This window comes from Chinchilla lanigera, unplaced genomic scaffold, assembly GCF_000276665.1.
Source record: "Chinchilla lanigera isolate Chin_1 unplaced genomic scaffold, ChiLan1.0 scaffold00015, whole genome shotgun sequence".
In the NCBI taxonomy this organism is placed as follows: domain Eukaryota; kingdom Metazoa; phylum Chordata; class Mammalia; order Rodentia; family Chinchillidae; genus Chinchilla; species Chinchilla lanigera.
Genome location: NW_004955416.1, coordinates 30184439 through 30198716, shown reverse-complemented (window position 1 = coordinate 30198716; position 14278 = coordinate 30184439). Strand labels below are relative to the sequence as shown.

The 14278-nt window shown below is 53.0% G+C and overlaps 1 protein-coding gene and 1 long non-coding RNA gene across 2 annotated transcripts in view; one reads left to right on the top strand and one right to left on the bottom strand.

Moving 5' to 3' along the window:
* Positions 1-11016, bottom strand: part of LOC106148122 — a 13197-nt gene extending 2181 nt beyond the window's left edge. Inside the window, exons 1-3 of the mRNA XM_013512429.1 lie at positions 10762-11016; positions 10257-10353; positions 8752-9824 (exon numbers count right to left, since the gene is read on the bottom strand). Coding sequence (XP_013367883.1) covers positions 8752-9824; positions 10257-10353; positions 10762-11016 — 1425 coding nt within the window. The remainder of the gene's footprint in view (positions 1-8751; positions 9825-10256; positions 10354-10761) is intronic.
* Positions 11017-12951: 1935 nt separating this feature from the next.
* On the top strand, positions 12952-14089 carry LOC106148134. Its single transcript, XR_001233299.1, has 2 exons — positions 12952-13108; positions 13886-14089. It is a non-coding gene; the product is annotated as an uncharacterized LOC106148134 (long non-coding RNA).
* The last annotated feature ends 189 nt before the right edge of the window (positions 14090-14278 follow it).

Sequence of the window (14278 nt, the reverse complement as noted above, 5' to 3'; positions counted from 1 at the left end):
TTCCACGAACTGTAAGTGAAATAAACCTTTCCCTCCTTAATTTTGGGCGTCAGGTATTTTGTCCCAGCAGCAAGAAAAAAGTAACCAAGACAGTGGCCCTGGGTATTTCTGCTGCCCCAGGGAGATGCTCTGTGGCAGATGCGCCCTTGGCAGTGAGATGCGGTGGGTCAGTGCATCACACCTCCATTATTCCAGTATAATAAGGACGAGCACATTACTTCCCGTCACAGCCTCATGACCTGAACCACATCCACATCGGACTTTACGGAAAACCTGAGCACATTCTTTTCCAGCATTTAAGCAATACTTGTGAACACTGGCTGTATGGAGAAAACCATAAGCCCCCACAAGCAGAAAGTGTTTTGAGATAGTAAAAGCTCTGTATAATAAATATACATGCCAATTACTAACGATTAATTTTTAAAATGCACCATATGTAGATCATACCTTTATTTTCAAAGTCTAACCCCTTGAAACTTAAAAGTAAAATCATCCTTCTAAAGAAATGACGGCTCACAGAGTACGGGAACTGCAGTCTTCTCTGCGGGAAAGATGAGCCAGCTGCCTGGCGGAGTTCAGAGGCCTTCACCCCAGCCTGTTCTTATTACTAAGCAAAAAAGAATGAATACAAACGAGATGAGCAGTCAACAGAAGAAGCTTGAAAAATAGAAATAAGATGTCAGAAACGCGTCTTAAAAGACACACCCACCCACATCAGGATAAAAACAAAAGTAAATGAACTGGCAAGTAATGACAACAACAAAAAAATAGATCTAGGCCTGAGGTGGCTCAGCGGAGGGGGCGTGGCTCAGCTGAGGGGCGTGGCTCAGCGGAGGGGGCGTGGCTCAGCAGAGAGCCTTTGCCTAACATACCTGAGGCCCTGGGTTCAACCCCCAGCACCGAAAAGCAAATCATCCATCTTGATAAATAAAGCTAAGGTCTGCTTTAAGAGGAGACTGACCACACTGCTGCAGGCCACGGCGTGTGACCTCTGGTTCCCCTCCGGCCCTTGATATCAGGGGGCCTACCGGAACTCCATCTGCCTCCCTGTAATGGGGCCGGCAGCGTTTGTTTGAGGTGAGTGAGCTCCCAAAATTTGTGTCCCTGAGCCAGGACCCTGGGCTCAAGCTTCCTGGTGACCCATGCTGTAAAGCAGCCTCTGGTATCCGTTTGTCCCATTCTAAATCTGTCCTCCAGCTCCTCCCTAATGGAACTGCTGAGTAATTTTGGACAATGTTGGCTGGGTCATTTGTTCCTTGCAAGACTCTGCTTCCAGGACTCAGCTCCCTCCAGCACAGGGGCAGAGAGCTGTTCCATCCCTGTCGACACCGAGCCCCCCAAGCTGACCCAAGACAGTGAGACCACTGCAGTCTTTACAAACAAGCTCCCTCGGCGGAGCCCCAACCGGTTTGCAGATTCACCAGCAAAATAAATGTTGAGTGCTGTTACGCCACTAAGTATTGGGGTAACTCGCTGCGTGCAGTGACTAGGGAAGGGCATTCAGGAAGAAATCACAGAAAAGCGAGCGCACACTTTGAGGCAACAAGGATGACAATGCCTGGGACCATGCGTGCATTGTTTAATTTTAAAAGATCGTCAGGATAATAATAATAGCCCCTCCCCCCTCCTAGAACTGTGGTTAGGCAAGTGACAGTGTATATAAAATGGTTGGGGGCACATAGTAGGTGCTCGGGAAACACACTTTGGCTGCTCTCTCCCCCCCCCCCAGCCTCCTCCTCCTCCTCCTCCTCCTCCTCCCCAGGTCCTCTGCCCATATGGCAAGTATTCAGCCAGTAGGATCACATGTGGATGACCGACCTTGTCCATGCAGCCCTTTAAAAGACATCAAAGGCTTTCTGTGGCTAAGGACTCACCCAACACTGGTGCCCTTTGCTTTTTCTTTCGTTCATACATCTCCCTTTTTTTATTAAAAGTTTTTTTTAATTGTTTTTATTTTTTTCTTTTTTTTTTTGGTTTTGGTGTTTTGCTTTCCTTAAACAGCTCTCCAGCCACCTTCCAGATTTAAAAATAGGCGCTGAGTCCAGCTGAGGCAGGCGCTTTGCAGGAGGTGCGCCTTTGGAGGGCCCAGCTGCCTGGTCCGGGTGCGCAGCCGCAGGGCAGCTCCCCGTCGGAGCCGCACGCCCCACCAGCCGCCGCCCTTGCTGGTAGGTCACCGTGACCTTGAGACCCAGCTGACTCTGACTGCAGTTTTCTGCCTGCCTGGCGAGGCGGCGTGGGGACTGAGAGGCCGGGACCGTCCTGCGGGGAGACCACATCTGCTGGGTGGGGTTCAGCCTCACAGGCTGGGGACACACCCTCCTCTGGAAGTGGGCTGGCGTCTCGGCCCTCCGCACCTCTTCCAGGGATGTGAAGCCGGGACAGTTCTGCCTAAAGTGGGGCCAGTGGGCAAGTGAGAGTCCACAGGCGTGAAGGGCCGAGGCAGGACCCCCACCCTCACCGCCGGGGAACCCCAGTCCCTGGGGAGGCAGGGGACGTAGAAGCAGCTCCAGACAAACCCAGCTGGACACTGGGGCAGGAATCTGATCCAGCCTTAAAGGGCTGGCTGGGGTACAGGGGTGTAACTGGGGGACAGGACAGCCCAGGTCCAGGAGGGATACCCCCCAGGCCCCCCAGAAGCTCAGCTCGGTGAAGGTTAAGGAGAGAATGGCGTGTGGGGGACAAGGCGAAGTGCGGGTCTAACGGGATTAATCCACGTCCGCAGTGAAACCTTGGAAGGCGGGGACGTGGGATGGAGGGTTTCTGCAGAAACTGGGCAAGGATACAAAGTTTCAGTCAGGAGGAAGGAGTTGAGGAGAAGGGTGTGCAACATTGTAGCCACAGTTAATAACAGAGTGCATAGTTGCAGATTGCCACGAGGGTTACATTTTAAGTGTTCTTGACCCCCCTCCCCCACCCTCCCCTGCACTATTTAAGGCAAAGGATGGTTTAGTAACTCAGGCGATGGGGCTGGGGGTTTAGCTCAGCGGCAAAAGCGCCTGCCTGGCAAGCGCAAGGTCATGAGTTCGGTTCCCGGTACCGGAGAAAAACAAAACAAAAAAAAAGATGCCATAGTAACTCAGGTGAGCCCTTCCATAACTTACATCAGAACATCGTGCTATACAGTAACTAAATATATGCGGTCTTTGTCAATTTATAAAATTATTCCAAAGACAAAACAAAACCCAAAGCAACCCAAGTCAGCGTCTCTATCAGACTCCCGGGAGTACCCCACAGAGAAGGGCACAGGTCCCTGAAGACTGAGAGGGAGGCCGGCTGGAGGTAGCCTGGGAACAGGGGAAGGCTTGGAGAGTCCGCTGGCAGGGAAATGCCGCCCCCTGGAGGGCACAGGAGGTCCTTCAGCTCCTGGTACACTGCCAGAATCTGTCACCTGACCCCACTAACTGCGAGGGAGCCGGAAGTGTCACCTCCCAGGGGCCCGGGAGGACATGCAGTCCAGACGGGCACCGTGCTGGAAACCTCAGCCACCAAAGGGCTGAGCCTGCAGGACAGCTGTGCTCTGGCTGGGGGCTGGCTGCCCAAGGCCACGTCTATGTCACTGTCTTCTGCATAACGGCACAGACCCTGAAGTCACAATAAATGTGCTCTTTAGAATGAGGGGAGTTGTGCAAAGCACTAAAAATCAGACAAACCGCCCCTCCTCCCATGAGGGTCCAGCCAAACACGCAGCCTGGTCAGGAGAGCTTCACAGAGCTGAACCACAGATGTGCGCGCTGTCTGACCAGGAGCCGGCTTGTGATCCAGGGCCAGCCAGAGTGCTGCCTCTCCAGCCACAGGGAGCAGTCCGGGCTGGGCCCAAGTGGGGCCAATCAGACATCACAGGGACTATTGTGAGGGCCTTACTCTAACTTAGATTCTCCGGTTTCTTTAGGAGTGTTGTTGACGGTCAGTGTGCCACCATGTGGGGAAGCTGGTCTGAGGAGATGCTAAAAAAGTAGTGAAAACAGAACAGAATTCTGAAGAGAGGGAGGGAGGAGGAGAAAAAGGGAGGGAGAGGGCCGGAGAACAACCTGAGCTTCTGGATCTAACTCTTCCTGAAGCTGTGACTCAGCAACACAGCCCATACATTTCTTCTGTTTAATTGGTTTGAACAGCGTTGTCAAACCGTCGCACCTGGAAATAAATCCTGCACGACACAGGAACTAATTGGGTTTTGCCTTGTCACGGTTTATATCTACATGTCCCCTACTGCCTCACAGTGGGGTGGAAGCTCCTGGTACACCGCCAATATCTGTCACCTGACCCCACTAACTGCAAGGGATCCGGAAGTGTCACCTCCCAGGGGCCTGGAAGGACATACAATCCAGACGGGCAATCCAGACTTGCAGAAGAGGGTGGCACCCTGCAGGCTTATAACTGAGTTGCTGTTAGGTGGGGCCTCGATGGGAGAGGCGGGTCTCTGGGGCGTGGCCGGAAAGGGTGGACTTCCTCCCCAGCTCCTCCTCTCTGCTTCCTGACAACCTGAGGCAAGCTGCCTTCCTGTGCCCTGCACCTCTGCCCTGCCTTGGAGCCAGCCAAGTACAGACTGAAATGTGAGCCAAGATAAACCTTCCCTGCTTTGAACTGTGGCTGTCTGGTGTTTTGTCCCAGCAACGAAGAGACTGACTAAGCCAGGCCTACAAAGCTCAACACAGGATTCTCCTAAGCTGGTGTCTTAGTTACTTTCCCCTCATTGCTGGGGCAAAATACCTGACTCCCTGAATTAAGGGAGGGAAGATTTATTTGGTTCACAGTTTGTGGAGGTTTCAGCCCATACTTGGCTGGCTCCAAGGCAGAGTGCACATGGCAGAGGGCAGCAGTTCGTGGCGGCAGAAAACAGCAAAAGCAGTGAGAGCAGAAGGGGCGGAGCAGTGGAAAGAGCAAGCCTGTTTCCCTCCCTTACGTTGTATGCAGGCTTTCCACCCCTGGGCAGGTGTGGCACTCACACCCATAATCCCAGCATTGGACCATGGATCGATCACAAGCTCTAGAAGCCCGTCCCATGACTGCATGAGGCTTTGGGGGGTCATCCAGACACAAACCGTAACAGCTGGTAAACTGACTGTACTAAGATCCCTCTTTAAATCGAGGGCAGGCAAATCTGTCAGTGAAAAAGTCAGTTCCCAGCCCCGCTGTGGGACAGAGAAGACAGTCCCTTTGTTCGGGTGGCTCTGTCCCGGCCCTGTCCTCCCGTGTGGTCCTCCCTTCCCTCCAGGCCCTTGTCCTGACGTGCAGGGGCCCCGTGGTCCTCAGCCAGCTAGAGGACCCTGGCTCTTCTGGCATGGGCGGCCCCAGGGTCAGCTTGTGGTGTCCCGTGTGCACTACAGGGCCAGGTGCTGGTGTGTGCCAGGGCTTGGGGAACCGAGATTTCCCAAGTGAGCTTGGCGGAGGGGATTTCCCAGGCCACAGGAGCCTGCAGCCCTTGCTTGCACAGCAGAGCTGCCGGCTCTCTGGAGGCGGCCGTAGCTTCTCTCTCCCAGGCCAGCGGGACAGGGCTCATACCTACCATCTGCATACGGCCCTGTGGCCTGGTAGGCAGCCCTGGCTCACCCAGGGCCGGAGCTCAGCTTCTGGCACATGTAGACTTCAGGTTCAGAAGCCCAACATCCCCCTGCAACCGTCAGGACATACTTACACTGAAACGAAATGCCAGTATCTATTAAAAATCAAATATAAACGGTGTCCTATGTTTTTATTTGCTAAACCTGGCAACAAGAGTGGGAGGAGGAGTGCCCAGCAGGGAAAAGGGACTCAAGGAGCGCCCCTGTCACGGCTGCCCCACACATACTGAGGCAGCCCTTCGCTGGCCATGCCTCATCCTGAACTTGGGAGCTACAGATGGCTTCAAGAACCAAGCAAACCCCACCATGGGGCAATGCAGAGAGAGACATCTAGCTGCCCTGATGCACTGTCCATGCTGGGCTCCTGCAAGGCCACCCCGACAGCCAGCACTCCCAGACCCTCTGGCTTGGTGGGTAGCCACCAATGGGGGTGACAGTGTGACGCTTTGCAGTTAGGCTAGATCTTGAACCTGGTCTGGTGACTGTCTTTCCATAGAAAGGTGATAAATGTCATCTGTCTCCATCCTTTGTGCACATTCCATGTCAGTTCCAAAAAGGACGATGAACCTACCCCAGATGACCTTGGAGAGCAGGGCTGGTGGCTCCCACACTGGAAGGCATCCTGCCGGTGAGCCCCCTCAGCACGCACCATGCACCCCCTCTTCCAGGGGTGGCCGTGTGACCTGGCAGCTCTACCTTGCAACAGTCCTGCAAGGTGCCGATGAGGGGGACGCCCAAGTCCCTGCAGCCTGGGGCCCAAGCTCTAGAGGACAAGGAGCTGGGTATTTAGTTCCTGCACTTGCCTGCAGCGGTCTCCCAGACAGTGGCTATTCAAAAGGGATCAGCCCTTCCCAGGGAGGTAACACGGTCACGTGGCATGGCTGTCACAGCCATACAGAGCGTGCCACAGTCCCAGGCACTCTTCCCTGAGCACAGCCTCCTGATCTGTGGCCATCCTTGGGCACACGGAGTAGTGGGCAGGTGAGGCCAGAAGTCCTGTGTGAAATGGGAGCACACCAGGAGTCCTGGCAAGCATTTGACAGGCACGAACCATCAGAGGCCCTGCTGTGCACGGGAAGTTGTCGCCCTCTGCACTCAGAGGAAACAAGAACTCAGAGGGGTTCAGAGGGGCTCAGGATGAACAAGTTGCCATGTCTCTGGAGACGCAGGCTCTGCTCATACTAGGGTCCTAGAAATTTCATCCCCTAAGGAGCCCCAGAGACCAGGGAAGGGAGGGGATTTCCAAGGTGTGCTCTCAGAGGCTCTGGGAAGAGGTGCTGCCTCTGTCCTTCAGGACCACGTGCATGCACATGTGGGGCCAGGTGGAGCAGGGGCACAAGGACCAAACATGGGGATGGCTGGGACCCCACAGACACAATTCCCCTTCAGATCCTGAACCCCTAAGGTCTGGACATCCTCTCGGAGAGGGTAAATCACAGAGTTGAATGTGTAACACCATAGGATAGGTGTCATTTCATGACCATGACACTGGTTACAAATGTGTGTGCATACACATATATTTACATGTGCTGCATATGCACATATATTTACATATTTACACATCTGTTTACATACATGTAGATGCATATACATGCATGTATGTATATACAGATATTCCTCAACTTGCTACAGGGTTACAAGCCCATAAATACAAAAGTCAAAATGTCACAAATAAGTTTAAAATAAGCCAAATAAGTGAAAAATGTCATCAATGGAAAATGCACTGGGTCACCTAACCTACCAAATGTCACAGCCTGGCCACACAGCACACGCTGGGGTCTGTTGTCCTCCTCCTCCTTGTGTGGCTGGGTGGGCCTGGGATTCTGAGAAAGGGTCACACCGCATACCACTGGCCTCCAAAGGACCGGAATTCAAAATCCAAAATTCAGAGTTTTTACTGACTGGACATAGCTCTCATGGCATTGTGAAGCTGAAAGGTCAAACCACTCAGTTGGGGACCCTGTAGATCCGCACAGACATGCAGAAGAGGGGTGACTGAAAAATACGGTGTTAGCTTTTCCAGACCAGCTTATTACCGTAAAGGACTCATGGAGCTTCACGGCACTGTGTCTGCACTGCAGCAACTTTTTAATTTAAACGTTCACCGCGGTTTTCGATCGCCCCGTACATACACACACCAAACACGAACGCATCATCTGTCGGGTGCCTGTGTCACACAGGAGGGTGGGTGCTTCTCATGAAAACGGTATCCCCTGTAAGAACACTGGGTTTACACGTGTGTGTATGCCTGTCAACATCCATCCATCTGTACACACGTGCATACACTTACATGAAGTTGCCATGCAGCTTTCGTCACTTCCTGTGGTTCACAGCCAGACTTTTGGGCTACTGTCTCATATTTTGTTTACTTTGAGAGAAAAAAAAGTAACAACCCCGAGCTCCTTGACTTCTCAGGAAGCAGGTGGACAGACGTTTTTAGCACAGGATGGAAAGACCTGGGTGGGGCCGCGGCCTGGCCCGCCTCGCTGCAGGCCAGGCGGCCGGTGCCTGCAGGAAAGGGCCTGGGAGGCTGCAGCCCAGGCGGCCCTTCCGCCTGGCTGCGCTGCTTTCCTATCTGTTTTCTCTGTAGAAGCCCCAGAGCCGCTCAGCGCAGATGGGGGTCCCCGCTGTGAGCCCAAGGCGCGTCCCCTTCTCACCACGTCCGCTGAGCAGCAGCCCCACCCTGAGTGCCTACAACTCAGTGGAGGGATAGAACAGACGAAGCTTACCAGAAACAAAAAGCACACCCCAGCACACCCCGCCACACGCTAGCGTGAGACACACGCAGGAAGGAAGTGGCCGGGTGATTCAGGAGGGAGAACAGCGATGTCCCGAGGAAGGAATATTTTCCTACAAAGCCCTGCCTGGCTGTGGTTTTGAACAAGATTTCAGCAGAAGCTTGGCCAGGCCCTGCCCCCACTGTGCCCCCTCCAGCCCTCCCAGCCCAGCATGCGTCCTGCCTCTGTCTAGCCTCTGCGCCAGGGTGGTCACCCATGCAGGCAGGCGCCCAGGGGGCTGCTGCTTGGGGGCACAGGGGCTGGGACTGGGCAGGCTGAGCGTAAGCCGCCGCTGGTCAGCGTGGCAGGACTGTGGCCACAGCCGGAGAGCGGGCGGCTGCCCGCCCCGCAGGGCGGAGGGGAAGGGACCTCCAGGAAGCCAGTTTCTGGCTGCGTGCTCCCGGCCACTGACTCACCAGCAAACCTGTTTTTGATTTGTGCTCAGAACCAGCCTGGGGCTCTGGCAGGTCCAGCCCTGTGGAACCGGGGTAGCTGCAGGCATGACACTTCCTGGCAGAAGTCCCCTCCACACCCTCGTCCATGTGCAGGCTCAGCCGCAGGACCCAGTTCTGAGCCAGGCCTCCCCACCCTCCTGGGCCTGCAGCCTGCCCTCCTCCAAGCCCTCCCTCCACAGGGGGCAGGCAGCCTGATTCACACTCCCCGTGACCCTTCCTCCCTGCCGTCTGTCCGCATCCTGTCTGTCCCCAGGGCCTGGCCCCATGCTTCTGCCGCCTTGCGAATTCCCGGACTCTCCTGCCGGGAAGTCCCTCTTTCTTACTGTCACTGATCTGGCACCTCGCCGTGTCAGCAGCTGCTTGTCCTGCTCTGTGAGCTGGTGAGCCCCGAAGCTCCCTCAGCCTGGCACTTAGGGCCGGCTCCATTGCCATGGTGAGAGGGTGATGGGTCTGCACCCTCTTCTCGGTGGAAATCTCGCTGAAGAAGGACTTATGGGTCACAGCCCAGCTTCCCTGAGAGCCTGCAGAAGCTTTCCTGCTCCTCAGCTGCTCAGGCATGAGCTGTGAAGGTCTGGTCGGTCTCCTGGCGGCCTGGGTCAGGAGACGCCTCAGCAGGGAGGCCAGCCCGGAGCACGCGTGAGATGAGGGCTGCGTCCAGCCAAAGGGCTGGGAAGACGGCCGGGCTGAGTTGTCAGTGCGGGTGTCTCTGACGCGACAGGGCGCACAAGGAGGCTGCAGTCCGAGCCCGCAGGTAGACCGGCATCCTAGCTGGCGACCTTCAGGGACAGAGCCAAGGACACCGCACCGTGGCCAGGCACCTGCCCCTGGGATGGCTGTAAAGCCCTGTCGCCTGGGCTGCTTCTGCCGCAGGAGAGGGACAACGGCTGGGAGATGAAGCTGAGCGATTCTTCCATCCTCCTCCAAGGGCTGCGAGGGAGGGGGACACTCCAGGATCCAGCACTGTGCTCGGGCAGGGGGAGGCCCCGGAGCACAGCGGTCTGGGCCCCTTGTGGGTGGCCAGGGTTCCTCTGCGTCTAAGTAGACAGGTCATGTGGACTCACCTGTCCAGAGGAAGCCCAGCTGGGACATGGCTGGGCCCAGGTCATGAGGGTGCAGGCCCAGGATGGGGCAGGCTTGCCTGGTATTGGGCACCTGAAGACTGAGTGTTATGAAGGTGACCTCAGTGGGTAAAGCCAGCGGGCCCTATTTCTGTGGTAACCAGGAGGCAGGACCCGAGCGTCCTAATGACATGTGCAGCTGTCAGGGGCCCAAAAGAGAGCGTCTGTGCAGGGGCCTCCACCCCTCCCCCTCCCCCTCCCACCCCTCCCTGCTGCTGGCCTCACAAGGGGTCCCCCAGTCCACTCGTTCTCCACCCTCAGAGAACTTCCAAGACCTCAGCCTGCCTCTACTGTGCCCGAAGCTTCTCTTCCTGAGCACAGCTGGTCTCGCCCTCGGATAGAGCTCACCCTCACTGGTGTTCCTGATCCTGCCCCGTCTCCTCAAGGGTGTCCGTCGCTGGCTCTCCCTCCAGCAACCAAGACGGTCAGAGTTTTCAGGACAGAGCTAGCAGGAGACAGCCCTGGAGCTCTGCAGAGCGGCCCTGAGCTCGCAGCGGAGCGCGCGTGTGAAGAAAGAGTATGGGGTGGCCAAACCACCCCAGGAAGCACCCCCATCTGGGACCAGTGCTCATACCTGCCAGACTCACTGGGTGCTGGGCAGAGTACTCAGAGGGGAGCCTGGACTTAGTCCTGGACTGAGCGCTGCTCCAAATTCACCTAACAAATCATAGAAGCGAGACCTGCCAAGATCAAATAATGTCTAAGTAACTTCACTGCTTCTCAGAAAAAAAGCTCGAGACTCTTTCTCCAGAATGCTACGTGGTCCCGTGCACAATACTCAGCATCCAATGAGGAGGAGCAGGAGCAGGAAGCCGCGGAAAAACTCACCTCTGAGGACAGCATCGGCTCAGACCCAGCGGGCCGGCGCAGAGGGCTTCACCGAGGGCGTGGCTTTGTCTGGCGGTGAAAGCAGCGAGAGAAGACAGGTGGTGAGGAAGGGCCTCCCCTTCCGGTGTGCGAGCTCCGGATAAGAGTCCGGCGACGAGACGGTGGCGGGGCAGCCAAGGAAAATGTCACTCAGTACACAGAGGAACCAGAGAAAGGGGATCTCATTCCCACTTCCCCTCAGCAAACTTCCTTTGCAACGAACTGCGAAAAGGGTTTTCATGCTCGCTCAGGTCGCTCCCTTTCCTGGTCCTCCTCTTTGTCGTGAAGTGTGATGTACACCCAGAAGCGTGTGTTAAATGTAAACCCTCAGTTTAGCAAGGTTCTGTAATGCGAACACCTGCCGGACACTGCTAGGCTTTGTCCCGTACCTCGTCCCCTCCAGACCCCTGCTCTGAATTTCCGCCACCTGGTATCCGCCCTCAGCACCTCCTCAGCAACTTTGTAATTTACTGGAGAAACAAGTGTCCTGTCCCGTCAGGGCATAGCTGCAGGTTTGTACAGCGCACAGAAATGGAATCACGCACAGAGCGCGTAGCATTAGACCTGGTTCTTTCAACGTCATGCCTCTAAAGTTTGACCCTGTTCCTGCGTGCATCTGTAATTCATTTCTGCAGCAGTGTGAAGTCTGTGATACGAACGTACGCTTTCTAGTCCATTCTACTATCCATGGACATTTCCGCTGTTTCCATTCCTGGGGTCGTCTTAGTTTGGCCCATTGTCATAAAACCCACAGACCTGATAGCTTAAACCACGGCCAGTCACGGGCTCTTCAGGGCTGTGGAGCTGGGCAGTCTGAGACCAGGCTGCACCTCTGGGAGGAGGCGGAAACGTTCGGAGGCAGGGCCTACCGGGAGGCCTGGCAGTCACGGGGTGTGCCCTCCGAGAGTGAATGAACTTGCCGTGTCGCCACAGGCCCCACGGGGCCACCGTCCCTGGACCGAGCTGCTCGAAGCAGTGAGCCAAAATAAACTCTTCCTGTTTAATAGTGCACTCTCTCAGGTATTTTGTGCAGTAACAGAAAGCAGACTGACACAAACACATTGCTGAGAATACACAAGTGCTCTGCAAAACACGCACACACACACACACACGCACACACACACGAGAAGATTTGCACCTCCTGGCGGAACTGGAGGCTCACGGTATGCTTACCTTCAGCCTTCAGGGACACCGCCACACCACCGCCCGCAGTGGTTTACACCAGCAGTGCACAGTCTCTGTCACGCTGAAGCCTTACCAACCCTTGGAATCAGCGGCCAGTTGGTGTACGGCGCCGTCTGGTTGTGATTTCAATACAGAAGGACCATTTGCATATTTATTGGCCATGGGGTTTGTCTCAGTTCAAGCACTTTGCTCATCGTTGTGATTGGATTGTTGTCCCCAGAAGCATGCGCTGGAAACTTAATGCCCAGGGTAACAGTGGGAGAGGTCGTCCGGTGGTGAGGCGGGGTGAGTGGATTAAGGTCCTTATTACGGAGGAGAGGGCTCATTATAAAAGGGGGGTTCAGCTTCCTCTTCTACCCTCCCTTTGTCCTTCCAGCGTGTGGTCCTTTCTGCCAACTGCACAGCAAGAAGCCTCCCTCCAGACACCAGCTCTTTGGACTTGGACCTTCGTAGCCTCTAGAGCAGTGGTGGCGAACCTCTGGCACACGTGCCACAGTGGGCTGTTTGTATCACTGAAAGCTCTAAAAGGTTTGCCATCCCTGCTCTAGGGAGTGCTTCTTAAATTCCACCAAAAAAAAAAAAAAAAGCTGACATTGTGATTCAAGTTACATTCCATCTACTGCTCAAATTATGGAAGAATATGGAGGCTTCCAATCCATAAACCTGGTTAATTCCTTTAAAAACAGTATGTAGATGTCTTAGCATCTCAAAAAAATGTTTATACTTCCACCTCTACACATGTTGCACAGGTATTCCAGAGATTTGATTTTTTTTTCTTATTATTGTGATAAAAACATAACAGAGCAAGGTATGGTGGCACACACCTCTAATCCCAGCACTCACAAGGCTGAGGCAGGAGGATTGCCGTGAGTCTGAGGCCAATCTGGGCTACAAAGTGAACTGCATAGTGAAACCCTGTCTCAAAAAACACAAAAAAAACAAGACAAAAATAACGGAAAACCATCTTTCCAATTTTTTTTTTTAGTACAGATGCTGTACTGTAGACCATGTGCACCCTGCTGAGTAACAGAGCTCTAGAAGTCTTCATCTTTGTAACCGAGCTCTAGGTCTCTGAACAGCAAATCCCACTCCCCTGTCTCCCCAGAATGTGGAAAACACCACTCAGCTTCTTATTTCTACTTCCTGAGGTAAGGGGCTCATGCAGTCTTATCTTTTTATGACTGGCTCATTTCACTTGCATAATGACCTTAGGGTTTAATAAGTATGTGCAGTATGTGACAGGATTTCCTTTTCTTAAAAGATGGGTCATATTCCAGTCCATGTGTATGCCCCATTTTGTTTATTTATTCTTTTGCTCATGGACATTTAGGTTGCTTCTTGGCTATTGCAAGCAATGCTGTAATAAACATGAGTGCGCAAATATCTCTCTTCAGGATCCTGTTTTCAAGTCTTTGGCTTCATACCCTCAAGGGAGGTTGCTAGGTCATATGATGATTCTATTTTTAATTCTTTGAGGAATCTCCACACTATTTTCCATAGCAGTGGCAACATTTTACATTCCCACAAACAGTGCACAAGTGTTTCAGCTTTTCCACGTCCTCAACAGCATTTGTGAATTTCTGTATTTTTTTAAAATGGTGCTCCCCTAAGGAACAGGAGGTGGTACTTAATAGGGATTTTAATTATTATAACATAGTAATATATTTCAAAATTTGGAAAGTGTAAGGCCTCCATCTTTGTTTTTGTTTTAAAGAGACTTTTTTTGGCTATACAGGGTTCTGTAGGTTTCTGTAAGAATTTTATCACTTCTATTTCTGTCAAATATATATATATATATAATCATTGGAATATTAATAGGGGTTGCATTAACTCTATGGATTACACTGACAGTATGGACATTTTAACAGTATTAGAGCCTCTAATGCATGAGCAATGTTTTTTCTTTTCTATCTATTTTGTTGCAGTGCTGGAGATCAAACCCAGAGCCACCCCCCAGGCAAGGTAACCGCTGTGCTACTGACCTGCACCCCCAGCTCTGCCCATGTATTTGTCTCTTTAATATCTATGGACAGTTTTATAGTTGCAAGTGTGTAAGTCTTTCATCTCCTCCTAATTTATTCATATGTGTATTTAATTCTGTTATAAATAAAATTGTTTTCCTTATTTTCCTTTTTGATTGTTCATTGTTATGGTATACATATGTAAGTCAGTTACTGTGGGTTAATATTTTTCTTTTCCTGTAACTGTTAAATTTTTTATTAGTTCTACTGGGATGCTTGTGAAATCTTTAGGATTTTCTACATATAGGATCATATCATCTGCAGAGATAATTAACCTTTTTACTTTAAAGAAAACAA